This window comes from Barbatula barbatula (genome assembly GCF_947034865.1).
Source record: "Barbatula barbatula genome assembly, chromosome: 10".
NCBI lineage: Eukaryota > Metazoa > Chordata > Actinopteri > Cypriniformes > Nemacheilidae > Barbatula > Barbatula barbatula.
The window spans coordinates 4,226,764-4,248,454 of record NC_136773.1 but is presented as its reverse complement, the minus strand read 5'-3'; the positions used below and the strand labels follow the sequence as shown (position 1 = coordinate 4,248,454).

At 37.7% G+C, this 21,691-nt stretch overlaps 1 protein-coding gene across 2 annotated transcripts in view; it reads right to left on the bottom strand.

Moving 5' to 3' along the window:
- Nucleotides 1-1,943: 1,943 nt before the first annotated feature.
- rasa2 (RAS p21 protein activator 2) overlaps nucleotides 1,944-21,691 on the bottom strand; it is a 43,214-nt gene continuing 23,466 nt past the window's right edge. Inside the window, exons 9-24 of one of the 2 annotated variants that reach the window (XM_079465284.1) lie at nucleotides 21,570-21,671; nucleotides 17,904-18,057; nucleotides 17,669-17,823; nucleotides 16,206-16,320; nucleotides 16,022-16,096; nucleotides 15,742-15,865; nucleotides 15,529-15,635; nucleotides 15,210-15,296; nucleotides 14,974-15,051; nucleotides 14,120-14,193; nucleotides 13,898-14,004; nucleotides 8,344-8,426; nucleotides 8,004-8,212; nucleotides 7,791-7,894; nucleotides 5,796-5,976; nucleotides 1,944-5,609 (exon numbers count right to left, since the gene is read on the bottom strand). In XM_079465284.1, coding sequence (XP_079321410.1) covers nucleotides 5,579-5,609; nucleotides 5,796-5,976; nucleotides 7,791-7,894; nucleotides 8,004-8,212; nucleotides 8,344-8,426; nucleotides 13,898-14,004; nucleotides 14,120-14,193; nucleotides 14,974-15,051; nucleotides 15,210-15,296; nucleotides 15,529-15,635; nucleotides 15,742-15,865; nucleotides 16,022-16,096; nucleotides 16,206-16,320; nucleotides 17,669-17,823; nucleotides 17,904-18,057; nucleotides 21,570-21,671 — 1,786 coding nt within the window. In that variant the 3' untranslated portion in view covers nucleotides 1,944-5,578. The remainder of the gene's footprint in view (nucleotides 5,610-5,795; nucleotides 5,977-7,790; nucleotides 7,895-8,003; nucleotides 8,213-8,343; nucleotides 8,427-13,897; nucleotides 14,005-14,119; nucleotides 14,194-14,973; nucleotides 15,052-15,209; nucleotides 15,297-15,528; nucleotides 15,636-15,741; nucleotides 15,866-16,021; nucleotides 16,097-16,205; nucleotides 16,321-17,668; nucleotides 17,824-17,903; nucleotides 18,058-21,569; nucleotides 21,672-21,691) is intronic. The other variant, XM_079465285.1, reaches the window with a different exon arrangement.

The window sequence follows — 21,691 nt, the reverse complement described above, 5'->3', positions numbered from 1 at the left end:
AGCATAATGAAATTCACCATAATAAACGTAACGTGGGCAATGTAAATATATTTTTGGAAAAAGATTCATAAACAAAATATAAATTATATCAGGAGAAGCATTCGTGTGTCACATACACGACTTGTATTCTAATGGACACACATGTATTTCATGTGTTAAAACTCAATAAACCTAACTTTGAGATAGAACCAGCATTATGGTTGGCAACCTGTCAAATACACTTTTAAAGGTCAGAAGAGACAGGAACATTCAGAGTTTTCAGATTTTGGTTCTGACACACTGGCATTGTTTTCGGCTGCACCTAACTGAACCATTAAACGCTAGTGTTTTAAAGAAAACGTGTGTCAGTTTCATCGAAACACAATCAATTCTCCTAACAGTCTTGATTATTACCTTATTACTATAACGTGTCTGTTCTTTGAGGAATATTTGTTCACCCTGGCTCGCTCTCTCTGAACCTCCTGCCAGGCACTTTCAGAATAGTGGATGGCACCCATGTGGACTCTGGTCGGTCCAGGCCTGTAGAGGTCAACATTGCCTCATTCAACACCTCATCATCACCGAATTGTCTACACCTGCGTTTGACCCTTTATAAGTCTGTTTGTTCTCTGCCTTTGTGTTCAATCTTGATCTGTTTATGCCTTATTTCCACGCAGTTTTGAAGTTAGGTGGTCTTATGTTGATTATTTACACCCTCGAGTCTACTTTTGTGTTACTCTGTATATTGGCAGCACGGCATGCCAAGGTTGTTTGGAACCTTTTTCTCTACAGAGTAAAGTGTTATTTTTTAGCACTAAAGCCTCTTGACTCTCAGATCTTCTGCGATTGGGTTTAAACCCTTGGGACTAGCTCAGTGAGTAATACCTCACACCAGGGATCCGGGTTTGATTCCCCCTACATGCAACCCGTTTGAATACTTGATTCTGATTGGCTGGAAGGTATGCATTAAAACTCTTAAATGCACGGCTAGCTGTGGATAAAGGAGTAAGCACGGTGCACATTACACTCTTAAAAATAAAGGTGCTTAAAAGGATCTTCACAGCAATCCCATAGAAGAAAGATTTTTAGTTCTACAAAGAACAATTCAGTCAAAGGTTCTTTAAAGAATCATCTCTTTCTTTACCTTTAAAATTCCAAATAACCTTTTTTCACCACAAACAACCTTTTGTGAAACAGAAAGTTCCTTCGGATGTTAAAGGTTATTCAACGGCATCACAAAGCACCTTTACTTTTAAGAGTGTAAGTTACTGTATTAGTCTACATTTTACATGACATCATCAACACAGTGATGTCAAGTTCCACTTGTGAAAAACTATAATACATGTATACAGACAGTTCATGTGCTGCACGTACAGAGTGTTTGCGCTGGAGGATTTCCAGCCTCTGATAAAACATCTTTAAATCACAGTTCACGTGTGGAGCCAAACTTTGCAGTGTTTCCACAAATCAAGCGCAGCAGAAGAAATGCAAAGCAACTGGCATGTTCATTGCAACGGATTCCATTGATCCAAGTTCACACAAAAGCTTTTGTTATAAACTGGACACATAAAGCTAATTATTTATGATTAGCCATTTAGATCTTTTGACATGTAACCTTAATGGTTTTCTCCTGTCTGTGCTTGTTGGTTCAACCAGAATCTCACTGTTACTATGTGCCTTTTTGATTGATTCCTTGATTTTTGAGAGGAGAAACGTAAATGGTGCTGTTATTGTCCTTAAAGCTACCACAAACTATTTGGATACTCAAGTCATGTCAAAAAACTGATTTCAAACTGGCTTCCAGGCTAGAACCAATTCCAGCTAGAACCAATTCAAATGATCTCTGAAATGACATCGCAGGGTAACATTTTCACAACCAACCTATATTCAATCCAACAATAAACTGACTTGTGCAACAATTGTGATCATGTGCAAAATGATGCATAGAAACAAACGACACAAAAACGCACAAACAATATATTTATTGCAAATGAATTCCACATAACTAATAACAGAGGAATTATGTGAGCACGTATTGTGAAAATAATAGTATAAAAACATTTAAATAACAAAATGAAGCAAACATGTCAAGTACAGTTAGTTATACGCTGGCAGAAAATCAGGAGTAAAAACAAACAAGTGGTCAAATCTGTGCAAATATTTATAGCAGTTTTACAGACCTACATTATTAATCTAAAAATATAATAATTTAAGAAATGCATAATTCAAACGACATGGTTTTAAAAAGACTTACACATATTTGATGGGATTTGTGAAACACAAGCAACCGTTTCAACAGGGCGATTGTAGATTCGTACCATTCAGTTAAAAACTTAAAGAAAAAATGTTATCGTCTGCATTGGTCTAAGTGCTAAACTGGGAATGTTAAAGACTAATCTTTAGATAGGGGTGGGGGTCTTAAAGGCCACTGGATGCTGGTCGAAATCCTCTCTGCATGTTGAGTTTGTATAAATGTATGTCCAGATGATGAAAGATGGTGGGCATTGAATGAGTACAGAGTAACCTAAAGAGTAAAGCAGGCCTGTGGCGCAGTGCTAAGTGACCTCAAGTGGCTTTACCACAGTTATGAATGATGGTCCATCACTACCACATTTTTGCTGAAGTCTAGTGAAGCCTCAGCGTACCACATGAACATTCATGTTGCTTTCAATCAATACACTGACATGAGTTTACAGTGTGCTACACACAAATCTACACATCGCACATATGACAAAAGATACACATAGAAATGACACACATTTGAAGGCTCAAATACAAACATATATTCTGACTTTAAACATTTTAACTGGATTGGGAATGTTGCATCATTTTTTTTATCAAATCTATTGATTGATGTATCTTGGATCTGCTTTCCGATTACTTTTTCAAATAACATTTATTTGTATTTTGGTAAGGTGTCTTTTACGAAACATAAAAGGTGAGACAATTCAATTTGATACATAGTCGCATGCTAACATGTAGCTTTATGCTAGCTGGTGGTTTGTCTACACCAGTGCTTATCCGCTGGTTTTGCTTGAGAAATCAAAATTGTTTATCGTACCAGATTTCTATGCTTTCTGCTCATTTAATTTCACAAAACTTCAAGTAGTTTACCAATATTTCAACTGATTGGGGTCCTGTACATTGCGTGGTTTTGCTAATTCTTTTTAAAGATGAAAGCATTGTCATGCAACCAGATTATGAGTCATTTGGCTTGAATTCATTGTTGGATAGAAGACACAGTTTGATTGTACACCAATAACAAAAAAATACGTAAAGTGTTTAATCGTCCCTTTTGTTATGTTCATTTTGTTACCTTTCATTTAAATGGTTAATGTATTTTATTAGCTGCTTTAGACAAAGTTCCCTGATTTCTGAGAGCTGTTTTTGGATCATAAGCCAGCAGTATGAGAATCACTGATTTAGACCAATATACAGGCGCGAAAAAAATTCAGAGACCATTCCAAATTTTCATTTAATCAGCATTACTAGATGTATTGTGGTCGTTTCAGTCCAGTGTCTGTTGAATTTCAACAAAATCAAACCTCGGGAGTGACTAAGTCATCCATCAGCAATATGAAAGACAAGAATGACAAGACACATGAAAACTTTGATAAAAATCGAGGTTATCACATGAATTTTTTTTAACTTGACCTTAATACATGTATAAATATTATTGTTGATACGAACGTGTTATTTTTACCAGTTTGTTCATCTTCTGCATATAAATGCGAATAAATTGGGAGAAATATTGTTAGCACAGAGAATGAAACAAAAATGATAATTTTAACTAAACCATCAGACAAAACTAAAACATTATTTTGAAATGGTCTCTTAATTCTTTCCCGTGGCTGTGTGTATGTAGTACACAACAAAGGCAAACGGCACCTAACAGTCTTCAAAGACGTTGGAGCAAGACACACAAAACTCTTCTCTGATGTGATTGGGTTGTGTATTGTTGAGATCTTTGTGTAGACCTGTAATGGTTGCACTTTGTTGTACAGTAAACGCACTTAGAATGTACTTAGGGTAGGCTAAGGTTTGGGTTGGTCCCTAAATAGTTAAATGGTAAGTACATAGTCCGAACAAGACTGTATAATAAAGTGCTACCACTGTAATGATCAGCAGGTTGGTCAGAGATCGACAGGACAATCCGTGACACATGCGATTTTGACTTGACATAAAGCAAACTAGGAGGATTACAGCTCTGTTCCAAACATTAGTGAGCTGCTTGCTGTTCATGTCTATATAGGCAGCTAGAATTTAAGGGACAATCGTAACCGTCGTTGATATCACAAGTACCTAATCTATGAAATTTGTGTTTTTGTTATGTTGAAATTTGTGTACTTCACACAAATACCCTTTCACAATTTATTCCAATAAAGTTTGATGTTAGCACGTTGCTAAGCTAACATCATGAAACATTATGTGACAGTCAACCCATTTTGCTTGGGTGACAGTTTTCCCATTTTGCTTGATTTGTCGCAAGGCATTGTGGGATTGCCTTTGAGGAGTGTACCCATCTCTCTAAATATCGCCAGGCTGGTTAGGTTTTGGCACAGAGCTTATGACAGCACACCAAAAAATATGAAAACATTTGTTATGGGAAAATAAATTCACAAGATTGATTGAAATTTTCTTGATGGTCTATCAAAATGTACGATGCCCCCAAAACGTACGTCAATAAAATATAGATATCCATTTTCTGTATTTAAAATTTCTGTCATTATAGAAAACTACACGTATACCATTTTCAAGTCATGAAAAGCTACAAAACAACTTCTTTGGCGTAAGAAAAATAGCTAGTAAAAATCTACAGGATATGAACGTTTTCTACAGAACATTACACAAAGCTGATCATGTAACTGATCAATATTGGGAAAAAAGATTGATACCACGTATCTAAAACGATCTCATCTGGAATATTCCAAATATCTAAAGTGCTTCTGCTTTACTCCCTAATTCAGACATGAGTGTGGGACTGTAAGTACCTCTACTGAATTTATAAGGCAGATTCATTCTATCCATCACAGATAGAAAATCATACACGCGCTCACAGAAATGGCATAAAGGAATACAAATAGAAAGATTCCCTTTGACAGAGTTAATCTGACTGTGTGAAAGGACTGTAGGATAATTCATTGATGGACGAAGCATAAAAAAATTCAAAGGTTGAGTTCTTTCATAGAGAACTCATAGAGGATTTTAGCAGCTATAATTTCTCAGACAATTGGTGATGTCTGGACTTTCACAGCCTGGTTAGGAATGAATAAGATGTGATGAGAATCTTTTCGTACTGTGCCGACTGATGCTTGAGGTTTCTAAACAACTGATATAAGACTGAGATGAGCTGGGCACACACTGAAAAGAGCTTCGATGTTTCAGTTGATAGCGACTCACGGACATTCCACTCTCGACTGGCCAAATTCTTGTGTGTATGCCGGAACACCGATTATCTGGAGAGGTTCGATTCAGTCACGTGTGGACGCTGGCTGCGCTTCTCTGAATGTTTTCAGAGGTTCCGCCCCATAGGTCAACCAACACAGCACCATCTGCTGGTGTGGCTGTATCAGTCTCACTTGGTCTTGTAGCCACAGTGTTATGCTGTCTTTCCCACTATAGGATTCTCCCTGCAAACAAAAACAACATAATAGACTTATATTCTTGCATCAAGAATAATAATTGTGGTTCCACTGGATATGGATGGTCAACTGAATGCATTATGGGATACAGTATGCTCATCTGTGTATCAGTGTACTGCATACATAACATTGGGACATAAGAATGTCTTTTTGAAAATCTAGTAGGTATCTTACATAGTGCCTGGCTCATCGGTCAGCGCCCCCTTCGATTCGTGATGAGCCTGCAGGTCCTCCAGCACGGATCTGAGCTCTTTAATGGTGCGGAAGGTCTCTTTCGGGTCCTGTATAGTGAAGGCTGAATACTCCTCCTGCTCTTTCTGCTGACCGAGATACACAGACATACCGGCACAGGCATCTGCCGACACACACATGGAATCGGTCACGTATCGATTGCACACAGCCTCTATGACTGTCTGGAACCATAAAACACAGGTTTTGCCAGAAGAGGAAGGAAAGATCGCAACGCATTTAAGTTCATGTAATGTACGGTTCCAGTCAAAAGTTTGGACACACTTGACTACATTTTTCTCATGGCATTAAAAGACCCTTTGAGCTGAAGGATTTGTTTAGAGGGAAATATTTTTTGGTTTCGAGTATGCTTGAGTTTTGCCAATTTCTTTACAAAACATTCATTTATTTTTGAACAGAAGAGTTGGACCAGATAGTGTAAGAAAAGGAGACAAAAAAATATCCCATGATGCACAACATAAAGTGTCTTTAGAGATTGCCAAATAGTGTCTTTACAAAACAAAATATTAAAATATTTTTCAATATTCAATGTATTTTCAAATCAAGGTGCTTTTTCATGTAAAGGTGTTTTGAAATAATGACACACTGTAGACACACTGTTCCCCTACGTAGAATTCGCCCTGTTTTTTCTACAGTAGCCCTAAACAGACAAACTGCTCTATGCAGTGAGTTTCGTAAATGCGTTGTCTGCGTTGAAAACTAATTTACTAAACGCGATCTGTAACACTTCACTAGGTAAGGTCATAATATGCCTCTGAAGACATTGTATGCCGTGGTCATACTTGACTTTTCATCCCATTGAGTTCCATTCATACGCATGCGAATGTGTCAGACCAGAAACGCAAGCCCGTCCGAAGATATTTTGCATTTCGCTGCGTAGCAAAGTTCAAGTTTGAATGAATGATTGAATGAATGAGGCATTTATATAGTGCTTTATTGTGTATTGTTGTACACCCAAAGCGCTTCATAATCATATGAGGGGGTCTCTCCTCAACCACAACCAGTGTGCAGCATCCACTTGGGTGAAGGCAGCCACAGTACAACGGCGCCAGTGTGCTCACCACACACCAGCTATAGGTGGAGAGAGAGATATAGAGCCGATTCAGAGGGTGAAGATTTCTTTTAAGGAGGCCGTGATTGACAAGGGTCAGTGGAGGGAATCTAGCCATGACACCGGGGTTACACCCCTACTCTTTACTTGAAATGCAATGGGTTTTTTTAAGGTCCTATCCGAAGAACGGTTATTCCTATGACCAAGTTTGGTGAACTCTGACCTGAGACCAAAAGAAGATCAAAATGCCATCACGTGACCTCTTGGTACAGAAATGTAAAGATGGAGCAATTGCTTCAGCCTTTTTTCGCAGCACCGTCCGAATGGTTTTCGCATGCTCAAAGGCTAGTCTTACAGTGGAATTAGTGTTGTGTCAGACACCATAGTGCTTCGAAAGTGAGGGTGGAGTGAGCCAATGGTTGCAATTTGCAATCTCACAGCTAGAGGCTGCCAAAATCTCCTCTCTTTTAAAGTATTTCATATATTGACAGTCCGTATGTGTCATTTCTTTGGTGTGTAAGGGTTGCTACTAGTTTTAATTTGAGGGATATTTTGAGGTCAGTATACTTTCTCTGGAAAAATGAGTTGATGTGTTCAAGATTTTGACTGCTACTCAGGCAGAATATAAGGTTTGGACTCTATGAGGGTTTGACTGGAAACACAGGATAGGATAATCGTGTTTAATATGACTTTTTCCCACCTGTGTAGCCTTGATTATGTCAGCAGAAATGAAAAAGTATCGCACAAGACAAAAGGTTTAAGATTATGAAAAAAAAACATTTTAGTAAGCATACTGTGCACTGCAAAATAAACAAATACTAATTAAAACAATCAAACAGGGTCAAGTTTGATGTTACTGTCATACGCACCCTCCATCTTCTGCAGTCTGGAGAGGTTTGATGAGAAGAAGGAAAAGATTCTCTCTGTTTCTCGGTCACAGTCTATGTCCAGTTGAATATTAGCCAACACTGTCCTATAGGACACAACCACGTGTGAAAACAAAGTATTACAGAGATAAGAATAATGTGTTCTGGTTTGAACATAAAGCCCTTTTCGTGAATGTAGTTGATCAAATGTCTTACGCCGTCGAGGGTTTACAGCCCGGAGTGTTTTCATTTGCTTCCTTGCAGCAAAACCAGGATCCACCGATATAAGCAGAGGGGTGAAAGGCGCTGAGCCGTCCCGGGTTACAGCGGCTCACCTGACTTAACACCTCGATCCAACTGTTTGCCTCCACGCAGTTCCCAGCCTGAACATATAAAGGCTTTTCTGAAAGGATTACCTGAAACATCTGGACAAAACAAATGCAAATGTTTAACATTCATTTACACGTATGCATTAGGCAGACACTTTTACGAATCCTCTCACCTAGTCAAAGTGTCTATACAAAAGACCACACAAACGCAATTGCATGACACTCACATTTTTGCGGTTAAAGGCACTCTCATCCAGTTTCTCGACTCCGAGGATGTTTTTCACAGGAATGATGCACAACGCTTCTTTCCCTGGACACAAACATGCATTCATCGTGAAGTTTAAACAGCAAATAAAAAACACTTCATTTTTATAACATAACAACAAAACTATTAAATTATTTTAAACTCTAAATGTAGCCCCAGACCTCCTTTTTTGGGAGTGTCTGGGACCGCTTCTCCCAGACACACATAGACAAACATCTAGGGATGGTGGTTCTAAAATAGACGCTTGTTAATCCCGTGACGACCCTTGACTCGGTCTGGCCGGGCCGAGCCTGTGCAGCAGATAGCACTGGCCCATCCCCGCCAACATAAACACACAGCAGTTTCTCATGCGCATTCTACAGGTTTGATAAATTCCTATTTTTATCACTTCAGCTGATGAAAAAATATTTGTATCACAGCAAGCCAAAATACGCAAATGCTTGAGAACCAAAACCCCACAAACACACGCACTCTTTCACCAAGTTCAAGAGATGTCAGACATTCAAATGATCTTTTCTAAAATCTGCCAGGTCTGTATTTGCCATCCGCTGGCTTTATCGGTACTTCTGACCTGCTTTACAGTTAAACACATATAGTTAAAACGTATTCTTAAAACATGTGAACAAAGAGTTCCAGTGTTGATTGGTTAATCAAAGAATTAGCTTTATGAAAATGTATCAAAGGGAAAATTGTCTAATTTTGAGTAAACTGTAACATAGTTAAAACGTTTCTACATAGTAACACTTGTCCTTTTCGGTGTCGATCTTCAAATCATCATCATCACTTTTTTCATTTTATTTCAATGAAATAAAGCGGTTTCATTGAAGCCATAAACTAACATAAACCAAAGGTTTTTAACTTCCTAACATGACAGAGTAAAGATAAAAGATAGCGGTTTGACATTTAACACGATCAGCTAATGCATCTACATTACATTGACATTTCTGCATTTGGTAGATGTTTCTAAACAAAGCGATAACAGTAAAGCGCAAATGCTTTGTAGTTATTTTCCCTAAGAATCAAACTCATGACCTTGATGTTGCAAGCTCCATATCCTACCAGCTACAGGAGAGGACAGACTTACTGAGAAACAGTGGTAAAGCATATGCTAGGGTATTTACAGATGGGTTTCTGTATAAACCACCAAGTCATTTCAAACCTGTATGCCTTTCTTTCTTCCGTAGAACACAAAAGATATTTGGAAGAGTGATGTGAAACCAAACAGAAACGATACCACTTGCACTGGTTTTGTGTCCATACAATAGAAGTGAATAGGTTGTTTGGTTACGACATTCTTCAAAATATCTTCATTTGTGTTCTGCAGAAGAAAGAAAGCCATACAGGTATGGAATGACATGAGGGTGAGTATATGATGACAGACTTTCCATTTTTGGGTGACATTTCCCTTTAATGACAGTAGAGAGCTCTGCCACTTCTCTTTTCTGTCACCCCTAAGTGATGTTTGTAACTTTTTAAGAGGGTCAGATTGAGTTTATCCAGTAACGTCCGGCAGTAACCTTGCACTTCAGGAACCAAGAGGAACCTTAGAACATCCTCAACACCTCAGCTCTTTAATCTGGAGAAACACTTACAGATGAAGGATACACATCTGTAGAGACCCGGACATAATTTCCTTCAGACTCTCAGTGGTGCTGATGACCCTCCACTGAACAAATTGTGAAATTAAAGGGATATTTATGAATCCAAATATGACTCTTTCTTCTGTGGAACACTAAAATAAGCTATTTTGAGAAATGTCAAGGGGGTCAATGTTTTTTGGTTACCCAGGTACTTCAAAATATCTTCTTTTGTGTCATGCCGCAGAAATCCTTAAAATGTGATAGTTCACCCAAAAATTTAAATTCTGTCATCTTTTACTAACCCCTGTGTCGTATCAAACCTGTTTGAGTTTCTTTCTTCCGCAGAACACAAAAGAAGATATACTTTGAAAAATGTCATTGACCGAACAGTGATGGCAGCCACTCACTTGCGTTGGTTTTGTGTCCATACAATAGAAGTCGATGTCTGACACCGCTGTTCGGTTATAAACATCCTTAAAAATATCTTCTCTTGTGTTCTGCAGAAGAAAGTCATACAAGTTTGAAATGACAAGAGGGTGAGTAAATGATGACAGAACTTTCATTTTTGGGTGAACTATATGAGAAACCAGACTCCGATGGGAAGGCCAATGCTCCTCTGGTATTAGAAGAATGTTCATATGAAAGCAATATATATTAGAAGAATGTCCATATGACAGTAATAAATAGCTCTAATACAAGACATGTGTACTTTAAACAAAACATCCAGCTGCCGCTTTTAATCGAATGCAGTTAGCGACCTGATGCACAAAACATGCACATCCCCTTTCGGCCTTTCAAGACTAAAGTAATTTTCTGATACTTGTTTGAGAAGCATGCTAATGTTGTCTTTAACAGATTCGATATTCCGTTATACATTAAAAAAAGACATGCCGAGGATACAACTTTTATGTTTAACGTGACAACCACCATTATATATTTTTACTCTTAGAATACCTCATCATCAAATCATTTGCATTTATGCATTTGGCATATGATTTTATTAAAATGATAATCAATATGTGAAATTCCACACCTAAAACCTTTGCATTGTTAACACAATGATCTCAGCTGAGGAGGAATTAGATCAAAGGACTAAAACAACGGTGATGATTTACAAGATACATGGAAAAACAACATCGACAGAACAGTCCTTTCTCTTTTCAGTGTCAAAGTGACCCAGTCCTGCGTTTATTCACTGTTGGTTATGCACGCACCACATTCACTGTCGGTTAGTCAAAACATCTGAATGTCTGCACAAAATAACGAAATGTTCATTTTTTCTAAAGAAAATTAATGATGTTTTAAAAATTTATTTACAGCCCTACGGCCGTTGCAAATTTTCATTCAATCAGCATTTCTAGAAGTATTGTGTCTATTCCAGCCCAGTGTCTGTACACATAAAAACGGAGAGCCTTGATAAAGACCAAGGTTATCACATAAAAAATTATTTTGAACTTTTTTTAAATACATGGATGAATATTACTGTTTTAATGCTTAAAAGTGAATATGAACTTGTTTTCTTTGCAGTTTTTGCGGTCTGAAAAAATTCTGAGCATCTTTACTGTTATTTTGACCAGTTTTCATGTTCTGCCAATAAATGTAAAAAGACACTTTTGAAATTTCGAGTCCCTGATATGGTCTCTTAAGCATTTCTGCTGCTGTATGTATATCTATAAGATTTCTAACTTTATTTACTGAATTATCAGATGATTTCACAAAGTAAAAACACGCCTTTCTCCATGATACATCCCATGATTCATATTTATAACTCTAATGGTGCAGAAAGTTACACATCATCAGTTTCATATTTATGGTTGGGGCTTCGTTTAAATGAGCACTTGCAATAGCATGTAAGAGCACTGATGAGAAAGAAAGCCGTTATAGAATCATACAGCTTATATCAGGAAACACGAGTAACCCCTGCTGAAACTAACAACAAGGTCAAACCATCATGCTGGCCTGCTGTGACATAACAACAACTAAAATGTTTATTTGTACAACAAACCCACAAAAGTGTAATGTGCGGGACATTCTGTGACCTTGAAATCCGTGTCACATCTTGGGAATTGCTGCGTCTTTGGTTTCGCAGTTAACTCACTCAAAGGAACATGGGAATTATGGTAGGAATGTTATGAAGTTGTGAACTTGATGTAATTTGACCTCTGTTTTGATGTGTTACATGGCGCTCTTATCAGTCATAATGTGTGTCATCACAGCGTACCGGCCAAGATGGTTAGTCATACAGTACCTGAAATCACAATAGCCGCAATGGCGGGTAACTACATTATTAGTGACTGATCAAGAGGAGTGTTCGTTCTCCCCAGGGCTGTCTGATATATTTCACTATTAACAATGAAGTATATTCTATGCTGTTTTGTTTGCTATGTAAAATGCTATATAAAACATTTGGTCACTCCAAATTTGTTTCAATAGTCAATAGCTTCCTTGCAATGTAACCATGGTGTTGCTACAGTATAACCGGAGTTAACCAGAGTATTTGTAGTGGAACTGTGGTCATACAAATCTGCCAAAAAACACTAACAAAATGATAAAAGGGCTTTTAAATCCTACTCTAGTACAATAGTGCACTATAGTATATCTAACTATAATATAGTATGCTGCAGTTTACTATTGTAAATGCTGTAATATACTTTATTATTGTTTCAAGTGAACACGCTCATCTCTTGCATGTCATTTTGTCAAAGCAAAAGATGTCACTATGGCCTTAAAGTTTACATGTTGGCCTACATCAGCACTCTATGCTCGACTGCCATGTCTGAAGCAAGATACGCCCCCTCATTACCATATGGATACAGAAATGTATTTATAATTTTTTTATTTTGGCAGGATTGGGCTTCCATACAGGAAGGACATAAAGTCAACCAACAGAAATGTGAAAGACTGACAGCATGACAACACACATCAGAATCATAAAAGTCAAGGTTATCAGAATTAAAAATTAAGTGTAATTTTTTGTTACAATTTCAATAAGAGTAAATAATATGTATTACTAGATAATACAAATATAAAAGTATGAAATTATAGCATAAATTAAGTAAATATTTTGTAAACATTTTGCAATAATTCTTTCTTGTGTTCAATACTGTAAGTGAAAAACATGATTTAAACTAGATATTTACTGTATTTAACCATATTTTGAATCTTTATGAAACTAAAATTTTTGGTTAAAATTATAATTATACACAAATTATAGAACACAATAGAAAACAAACGTTTTGTGGCCCAAACTTAACCTCTGGTATACTTTATTGGCCAAAATAAAAGAGAAAACAAAACAAACAAAATTAATGATGTTGGTGTCATTATTTATTGTTTTAATGATTTCAATAGATATTGTGATTATATTATTATTGTGAATTATTCCGGCCATGTAAATCGTGAGATATTGTGTAAGAAATATTTTTAAAGCTGAAATCTATGAATAAACTTCCCCTTGTTCTGCTTTCTAAAACTTCTCTGTATCAGCATTTGATGACCAGCAACCCCCTTGCTTTATACATCCGAAATAGTGGACTAATACTACTTTACAATATTTACAATCGGACACATTAGATGTTACAAATAAAAGATCATATTCAGCCCTCAGTACTCATCACATTGCTAAAAAGCTCCACTGACACCAGTGAACACAAGTCCACACCCATAACATAAAAGCGATTGCATAAGTCAAATAAGAGAAACAGATTGTTTCACATCCAGAACGGGTCGACCACACTACACGAAGAGAAGCTACACAAACAAGAATGTGAGCTTGACAATATGTGACTCTCTGTGCATGTATTTTCATTTTAACTTTTGCCATGTGAAACACTGCCAGCAAAAACAAGTGTCTGGAGTTACACGCCCACATTTCAAAACGGAATTGGAGGACTGGAGGAGTTTCTTTATCATGAACTCATAACTAAGATTACTCACCTTTCTGTTTGTGATAGGACAGCTCCTGGTTGGTGACTCGTAACCAGCGTTTCTTAAAGTTCTTCTTTCCTATTCGTTTTCTGCCCTGGGCCCGCTTATGTACCTCACTGTTAAAAGAAATCAAATGCATCTGACTAAAACTTGCATTTCCTGTAAACTAATTACGTGTTAAAACTCATCAAACATGAATGGGACTGATGAACTGTGGCCTCTTTTACTCACCCCTCCTTCAGCACAAATAAATCCTCAACGCCACTGGATTCTTTACTCACATTAGATGAGATCTCATCTAAAAACTAACACAGAGAGAGACAAGAAAATATCTGCTTTTAGCTGAAGACAGATTCACACAGATTATGTGGAGTTATGAGACATCCAAACTCTTGAGGTTGTACATGACTGTTCATCAAAAAGTTCAAGGTTTAACGTCTATATAGAGCATCTGAGGCATGCTTGTCGATAACCACGGACAATCATTTCGTTTTGTCCTCGGTATGTAAAAATAAATGAATAAAAATACATTGACATGGATTTAGAATGAAAGTCTATGAAGCAAGACATTCCTGAGCGTTTCAAAGCAGAAATGTGAAGTTTTTTTGTTAAAGCACTTGTAACTGTTTCCACACCAGCATTTAGAAAACAACGGTTGCGAGCCAAATGCAACATTTATGATCATTTTTACAGAATATTTTTATAAATATATATACAACATATCAAGCTAATAAACAAAGTAGTCGATCTTCGTTTGTTCTTTTTTTATCAACTCTGAATTGTGGGTAGGTTTCAAATGTTTTGGCTGGACGGATTTTTTTTATAGATGGTTACGTCACTCTTTATTGTTGTCAAGCAAAAAGTCTTCAAAGTGTTAGTGTTGGTGTGGTTACTGCAGTTTGCTTTTGTAAGTACAAGGTTTTTTATTACACTAGTCACATATAACAGTGTTGTTCAGTGTTAATCTTGTGTAATGTCTTGCAAATTTTAATTTTCACAAACTGAGAGATAGAAATGATTTCCGTTGGTAAGTGTCATCATGCCTGAGATGCTGTCAATAGAAACGGTTTGCTATTAATACTTACCTTTTTAACCTTTTCTATACATTCGTCTTCTTGGAATAACTTGAAGAAGTCGTACATATACGTTTCTTTAAAGCTGGACTGTAAACAAAACATTCAAAAGTTTAGAACAAAAACATCATCAGGAAGTAAAACCCCCCCACATAAACTGGTTTGGATGAAGGTAAAGCCCTGCCAGGGACAACTGTGGAAAACACCAAAGGTTTTGGTGTGTGATGTGTGAAAAAAGGTTGACGTACCAGTTTGTTCTTGGAAAGGCTGCCCCAGCTGCCCAGAGACTGGATGGTTTTAGAGATGAGAGTTAGAGTACGGGAAATTTCAGGGTCCTGAGAGGAATTCAGAGAGAAAGATTTCCCATGAGCTCATTACATTTACTGATACACTTCGACTGTCTTACCATTCTCAGAAACAACATGATTGTTTTAAACATGCGTGTTTCCTGGCATTAATAAATGAGTCACATGATATATAAAGGAAGGAATATCAAGTTTGTCACAGCTGGTTCAATTGCGTTGGGTTTGCTGAAATGTGGTTGTGTTTATGTTTTTTCACACTTACAGGATGATGGGAGCGCAGCTGGAACGTATTTGGAGAGAGAACAGCAACAGCGAAGAACCTCAGAAATATAAAACTACTGACGGCCGAGTACTGCACATGAGGATCGGCTGCGAGCGAGACAGAAACAAAGAATCTTATTGTCATGCTTGTGTCTCTGGCTCCTCCTAGTGTTCAGCAAATACAGTCATGTATAGGTTTGTCGGTCTATTGTACCTGGAAAGCGTTTCGATGCAAGCTGTCGCAGCGACCTGAAAACGTCACACATTAAAGGAGGACAGCTGGAGCTAGACTGTGTTATAGATGTAAAAACTTTCTGCACGTAGCCCTGAAGATTCTCCTGAGAACATAAATGTATCATTTCAGTTACAATATTGTATTGCATGACTTAGTTTGTTTAGAAACAAAGTTATGAATTCATTTAGAATTTCTAACACTGACAGCGTCTCGTACTTTGAAATAACGTACACAAATTTAACTACAACCGACGTCTTACCTTATTGACCTCCACATTGTCGCCCTCTTTTAATTTGATGGGGTCAATCTCACAGGTTTTATTCGATTCAAAGATCTGATTTAAACAAAGCAATAGTGGGCTGATCAGTATTGGCAAGTTAACAATTGAATGCCACAAATTTGCATGTCTGTAAACATAAACAGCTAAAGAAATGATGTCTGACCTCATTGAGAACAGGTTTGAGGGTGACAGTCAAGTAACTTCGGCCCACAATCTTCATCATGTCGTCTATGCAGCGGGTGGCCAGAGAATTTCCTCTGAATATGGTGTTGGCCTCTCTGCACAAATCAGAAAACAATAAATTAAGGAGTAAAGAGTTTGTTTCTTACTCAGCCAAACATGGAAGACAAAACGGCTGAAGAAATTGACACATCTAGTCAGCAGTGAGTAATATTCGCTTAACATCAGCTGGTTATGACAAAGCCTTCTCAGTATATCCATATAGTGACTTGCTGTATGAATAAGGTCATTTTCGGCAACTGAAAGTTCTGGAGCATCACTAGCCAGATTTCCATCATCTTGGTTTCATGTGCATTTTGTATTTTTTATCAGAAACGAGTGATGGAAATGACAAAACGCCACCGTGATCTGCTTGAAGAAATTGATGGAATCTCACCAATTTCACATAAGGATTTCCTCCTGTTATTGCAAACTTTGAAAAGATTCGCATCAAGGTTTGGATGGAAACCCGGCTACTGACTATCATTAGGAAACATGTAAATGGTAGTGAAAGGTGCCCTAGAATTTTTGCTTTCTTAAAAAACTATATATATAAAACAAAATTCTGCTATGGCAGTCAATGGTGTCCCAGAACTGTCAGTTGCTAACCTTCTTAGTGATCAACCGAACAAAGACACGTATACAGTTTTGGAACAACTTGAGATTCATGTTATGAATAAAACAGAGTAATTCATGACAACATTTTCATTTTTGGGTAGAGTATCCCTTCAACTTTAAATGTCTTTAAATGTAAGTTTAAGAAATTTGTTTTGCCATTAAAAATAACACGCGATGTTTAATTTTAGTTTTGTTAAATTTTTTAAAGATAAATTCATTTCTTTAAAGGTAATAGCACACAAAGGCTTTACAACATACCTCCTTTAAAAATTTTAAGGGTCACTTGTTCTTTATTTACATTTTTCCACATTTTAAGAGTCATCATCAAACTAAATGGATCAGAACGATGGAATAACAGAAAAAAGTGGTCAAAACTATGGTAAATCATCTTCAACTTAGTTATCATTTGCCTGGGATTTGCAAAAATATACTCTTTTATTTGATCGACATGCTTCTTGAGGTCTCACCCTGTTTTCAGAACAGTCCTGAAAGAGTTTCCATCGATTCTGAGCTTAAACTGGCTCATTATTCAGTTCAAGTCATCCATTTCAAAAACGTATTTATTGTTGATAAAATTATAGTTAATGTTTGTTTCAAAATGTTTACATATAGCTCTAGATCAAAAGAGAAACATTTTAGTTACCTAAACTTTTGAATGGTAGAGGTAGAGTGCGTACAAACACTCCTTAGAAAACGTCGCTATTTAGCGTTATTAAATAACAAGAGACGTTAAATACATCCCGATCCAGACAAGCAGGAACACGTGTGTGTGTGTGTGTGTTACTCAACTGTGTATTCTCCAGCTCCAGAGCGGCTACAGCCGTGAGGAAGGGCAGCAGTCTGTTGTGATGGAGCAGCAGTCTGACTACAGGGAGCAATGCTTCATACCCTACACTCTCCCTACAAATATCTCCCAGAACATATGCCGCTGACGCCGAGATGGGCTAGAGACGGACAAAAACATAATTAACAACAATATGACGTGTGCTCCAGTTCTCAAGGCAGCAGGGCGGCGCTGTCGTACCTTGACATCTGGAGATTTGAGCATTAGGTTGCGGAGGGCAGTGTAGCAGGCAGAGGGCAGGACGTTGTCCTCCGTGTACGTTACATTCAGGCGTAAAGAACCAAGATCGTCCGGCTTAGACTTCGTACCATTGCCTTTCGGCTGCAGCAAGTACCTATAAAACAGAAAGCAAAATAAATCAATTAAACTCTGCATCACTGTAATATCAGAATCGTTTTAAGTTTCTGTGTCATTTGATTGGAATTAAGAGTTTCTTTGCTACGACAGTGCAGCAAAAAACTGAGATAACGGAGGCTGAAAATGACCGAGAACCCAACTTTATTAGCTGTCAGCATGTTCTGCTTCTTTGTAGATGTGTGTCTGACAATGTAGCATTTTAGCCTGTGTGTCATTTGCATTGCTCAAACTGCAAAGTACAGAAATGAATGTGGCAAGATTGCGTTTGTGAGTGTCAGTGTGTGTGTGTGTGTGCAGACTGGTTTAATGCTCGGCTCATGCAAACGCAGCTCACCCACGCAGTAAACTCACTGCCCTCATTCAAAACATGCAGATCAGTATCAACAAGTTCCCTTTCTGTCTTATACATACAGTACACACACAAAAAAATACACGCACGTACTGTGTTTACACAATACTACCAGCAGGACGCTGTGATCTCCAGTCTTAGGACACAAGGGAAGCGATCCGCCCAAAACACACACACCCACAGTCTCTCGAACCCTTCCCAAAAACTATCAATGATAACCCGAGTTGTCTTTTTCGCATGATTTCACAACAAAAGTTATTCGGTAATGTTACAGTAAAGTGTATATTAATGCTGTATAAAGTATTAATAAAGTATTTTTATTTAAGGTCTGACGGCAGGCTGTTTTCTCATGCCTGATTTAATTATAATTAAGTTGAAGTTTTACTACATTAATATTGCATATAGGAATTTATAGTCTGTTTAATAGCTGACCTGTGTTTCTCGCTCTCCTTTATCTTAAACGTGTGCTTCTTAGTGATAAACGCTGTACGTGCGTGTCTGTGTCAGTGTGTGTGTCAGTCCATGTGCATATATGTGTGTGTGTCAGTCCATGTGCATATATGTGTGTGTGTCAGTCCATGTGCATATATGTGTGTGTGTCAGTCCATGTGCATATATGTGTGTGTGTCAGTCCATGTGCATATATGTGTGTGTGTCAGTCCATGTGCATATATGTGTGTGTGTCAGTCCATGTGCATATATGTGTGTGTGTCAGTCCATGTGCATATATGTGTGTGTGTCAGTCCATGTGCATATATGTGTGTGTGTCAGTCCATGTGCATATATGTGTGTGTGTCAGTCCATGTGCATATATGTGTGTGTGTCAGTCCATGTGCATATATGTGTGTGTGTCAGTCCATGTGCATATGTGTGTGTGTGGAGTGTTTTCTATGTGAGTGAGCTTGAATCGGTGTGTGCTTCTCTGTTTTCACCTTTTTTGTTTTTACTTGTATAACCTCATATGTTTTACTTATAGTCAATATGTTTCATGTACAGCTGCTTTGTAAGAATGAAAATAGTCAAAAGCGCTATATAAATAAAGTTGACTTGACTTGATTGGTCAGATAAGAGCCGTGGAGAACTGGGATTGGCAGTTATCTCCCTTCCTCATCTCTTCATCGGTGCACTTCAGCTGACAGAGATCACACACTCAGATATGTGTTGGAGCATGAACACCTGGAGTACAGGATATAAACCGTTCTTGCCTTTCAGCCTTCTCATATTCATCTATCAATGTCTGAACCAGCTTTTACGGTTTCCATCAAGAACCCTGCGTTCGGCAAACGAGCGGCGTCTTGAAGTGCCTTCTCGTAAGGGCAGTAAATCGCTTTCCCGCTCATTGTCCTTCACAACTCCATCCTGGTGGAACATTCTTCCTGACTCGGTTCTGTCAACCACATCTCTCACAACCTTCAAAAACTACTTAAAAGCCATCTCTTCTGTGAAAAATTGACAGACAAATGAATGTACACTAACCCTTTCTCTCAACAGGTAGTGGTCTAGCTTTTGTTGAAACTAGCAACTTTGTATTACTATTGCTCCTGTATGACATATCGCTTATTTCTCCCTGAACTCTTCGCTTTGGATAAAAGCTTCTGCAAAATGACTAAATGTAAATTATCAAATTAAGTACTCCCATGATGAATAGTATATAAAGCAATAATATAAATGATACAAATATTTTTTGTTTAAAAATACTTAAAGAAATAACTTAAAGGGATCCTTCACCCAAAAATGAAAATTCTGTCATCATTTAATCACCTTTGAGTTGTTCCAAATCTGTATAAATGTATTTTTCCATGTTATGTTGTGCCTACCATATATTGACATAGTAGGAAAAAATATAATGGAAGTCAAAAGTGCCCCAGAACTGTTTGCTGTCCTACATTCTTTAAAATGTCTTCTTTTGTGTTCAACTGAACTATAGAAGTCAATGGGGGGCAAAATCGATCTGGTCATAAGCATTCTTCCGAATAGTGCATCAGAACAAAGACATTTATACAGATTTGGAACAACTCTAACAGATGTAAATGATGACAGAATTTTCATTTTTGGGTGAAGGATCCCTTTAAAGAACTTAAATGATCACTCACTTAAAAGTTTCTAAGGTATGAGGCAAAAAAAATGAAAAATATAGTTCACCAATTTACATTGGCCTTCCACTGTATGGAAAGTTTGTGGCCCAAACTTAACTTCCGGCAAACCTCTGCAAAGAATCAATAACTGTCGAGTAGTTTTAATTTCATTTCGTAAGTGTGTCGCAAGTTCGTTTTCAGCCAATAGGATAGCATCTACTCTGGCGGGAGACTCAGTCACCGTCATTTGCCGGAAGAACAACCCTCTGGTTCGCCCGCATTCAAGAGATGATGGAATCAATTCATCATTATTGACTTATATTAATATTTTATTGTATAATAATTGTATTAAATAAACAATGTGGTGAGGAAGGCCGGACGAGAGCCGTGAGGCGGGGTCGGTGGCGTGAGTGATAGTTGGAATCAGCTGTGCACACACCGGACCCGCATATCTCACGGAGTAGATCGGGAGCTTAAGAGGACGAGCGGCGGAACTGTTGACGAGAGAGGACCGGGCCCGCACATGTATTAAGTTTTTATTTATGTTCTTGTGGCCGGCAGTCTACCGTGAGGTGCCTGCTGGCATTTTACTTCCGTGTTATTGTTTGTTTATTTTGATCAAAGATTGTTTTACAACTTTATCGTTGTAAACGAAAATCAATATAATATTTTTGATCCAAAATGCCGTCTAATTTGCAGGTGTGTTTGAAGAATAAAAATAAAGAAAAGCCAATGACACCATTTTGCAACGAAAATGTGGTATAAGAGTTACGAATGGTTCTAGCTTTAACAAAACCTGCCAACTGCTGGCATCTGCTTTAGAGATGCGATCTGTCTTGGTGTTCTCATAAGTCTTGGTGCTCTCATAAGTCACCATGACCAGGGGGATTGCAAAACTGGTATAATGTCAAGCCCAGCTATATTGAGGAAATGGCCAAAAACAATGTAGTAAAATCATTGTGATACTCATTATGTTGTGCAATTGAATATCCAGCTAAATCGTTACAGATATGTAGTAAATAAATAAAAAAAGCTATTCTTGTGAATTTGTGTGTGTGTTCTTACCAGGCTCTGTGCACATGGTCATTTCTCAGGATTTTCACAGATACCCTTGTCTCTCCTAAAAACACGTCCTGTGCCAAGTTACCGTTATTCCACAGCTCGACCCTGCAGGAGAGTCCATAAAA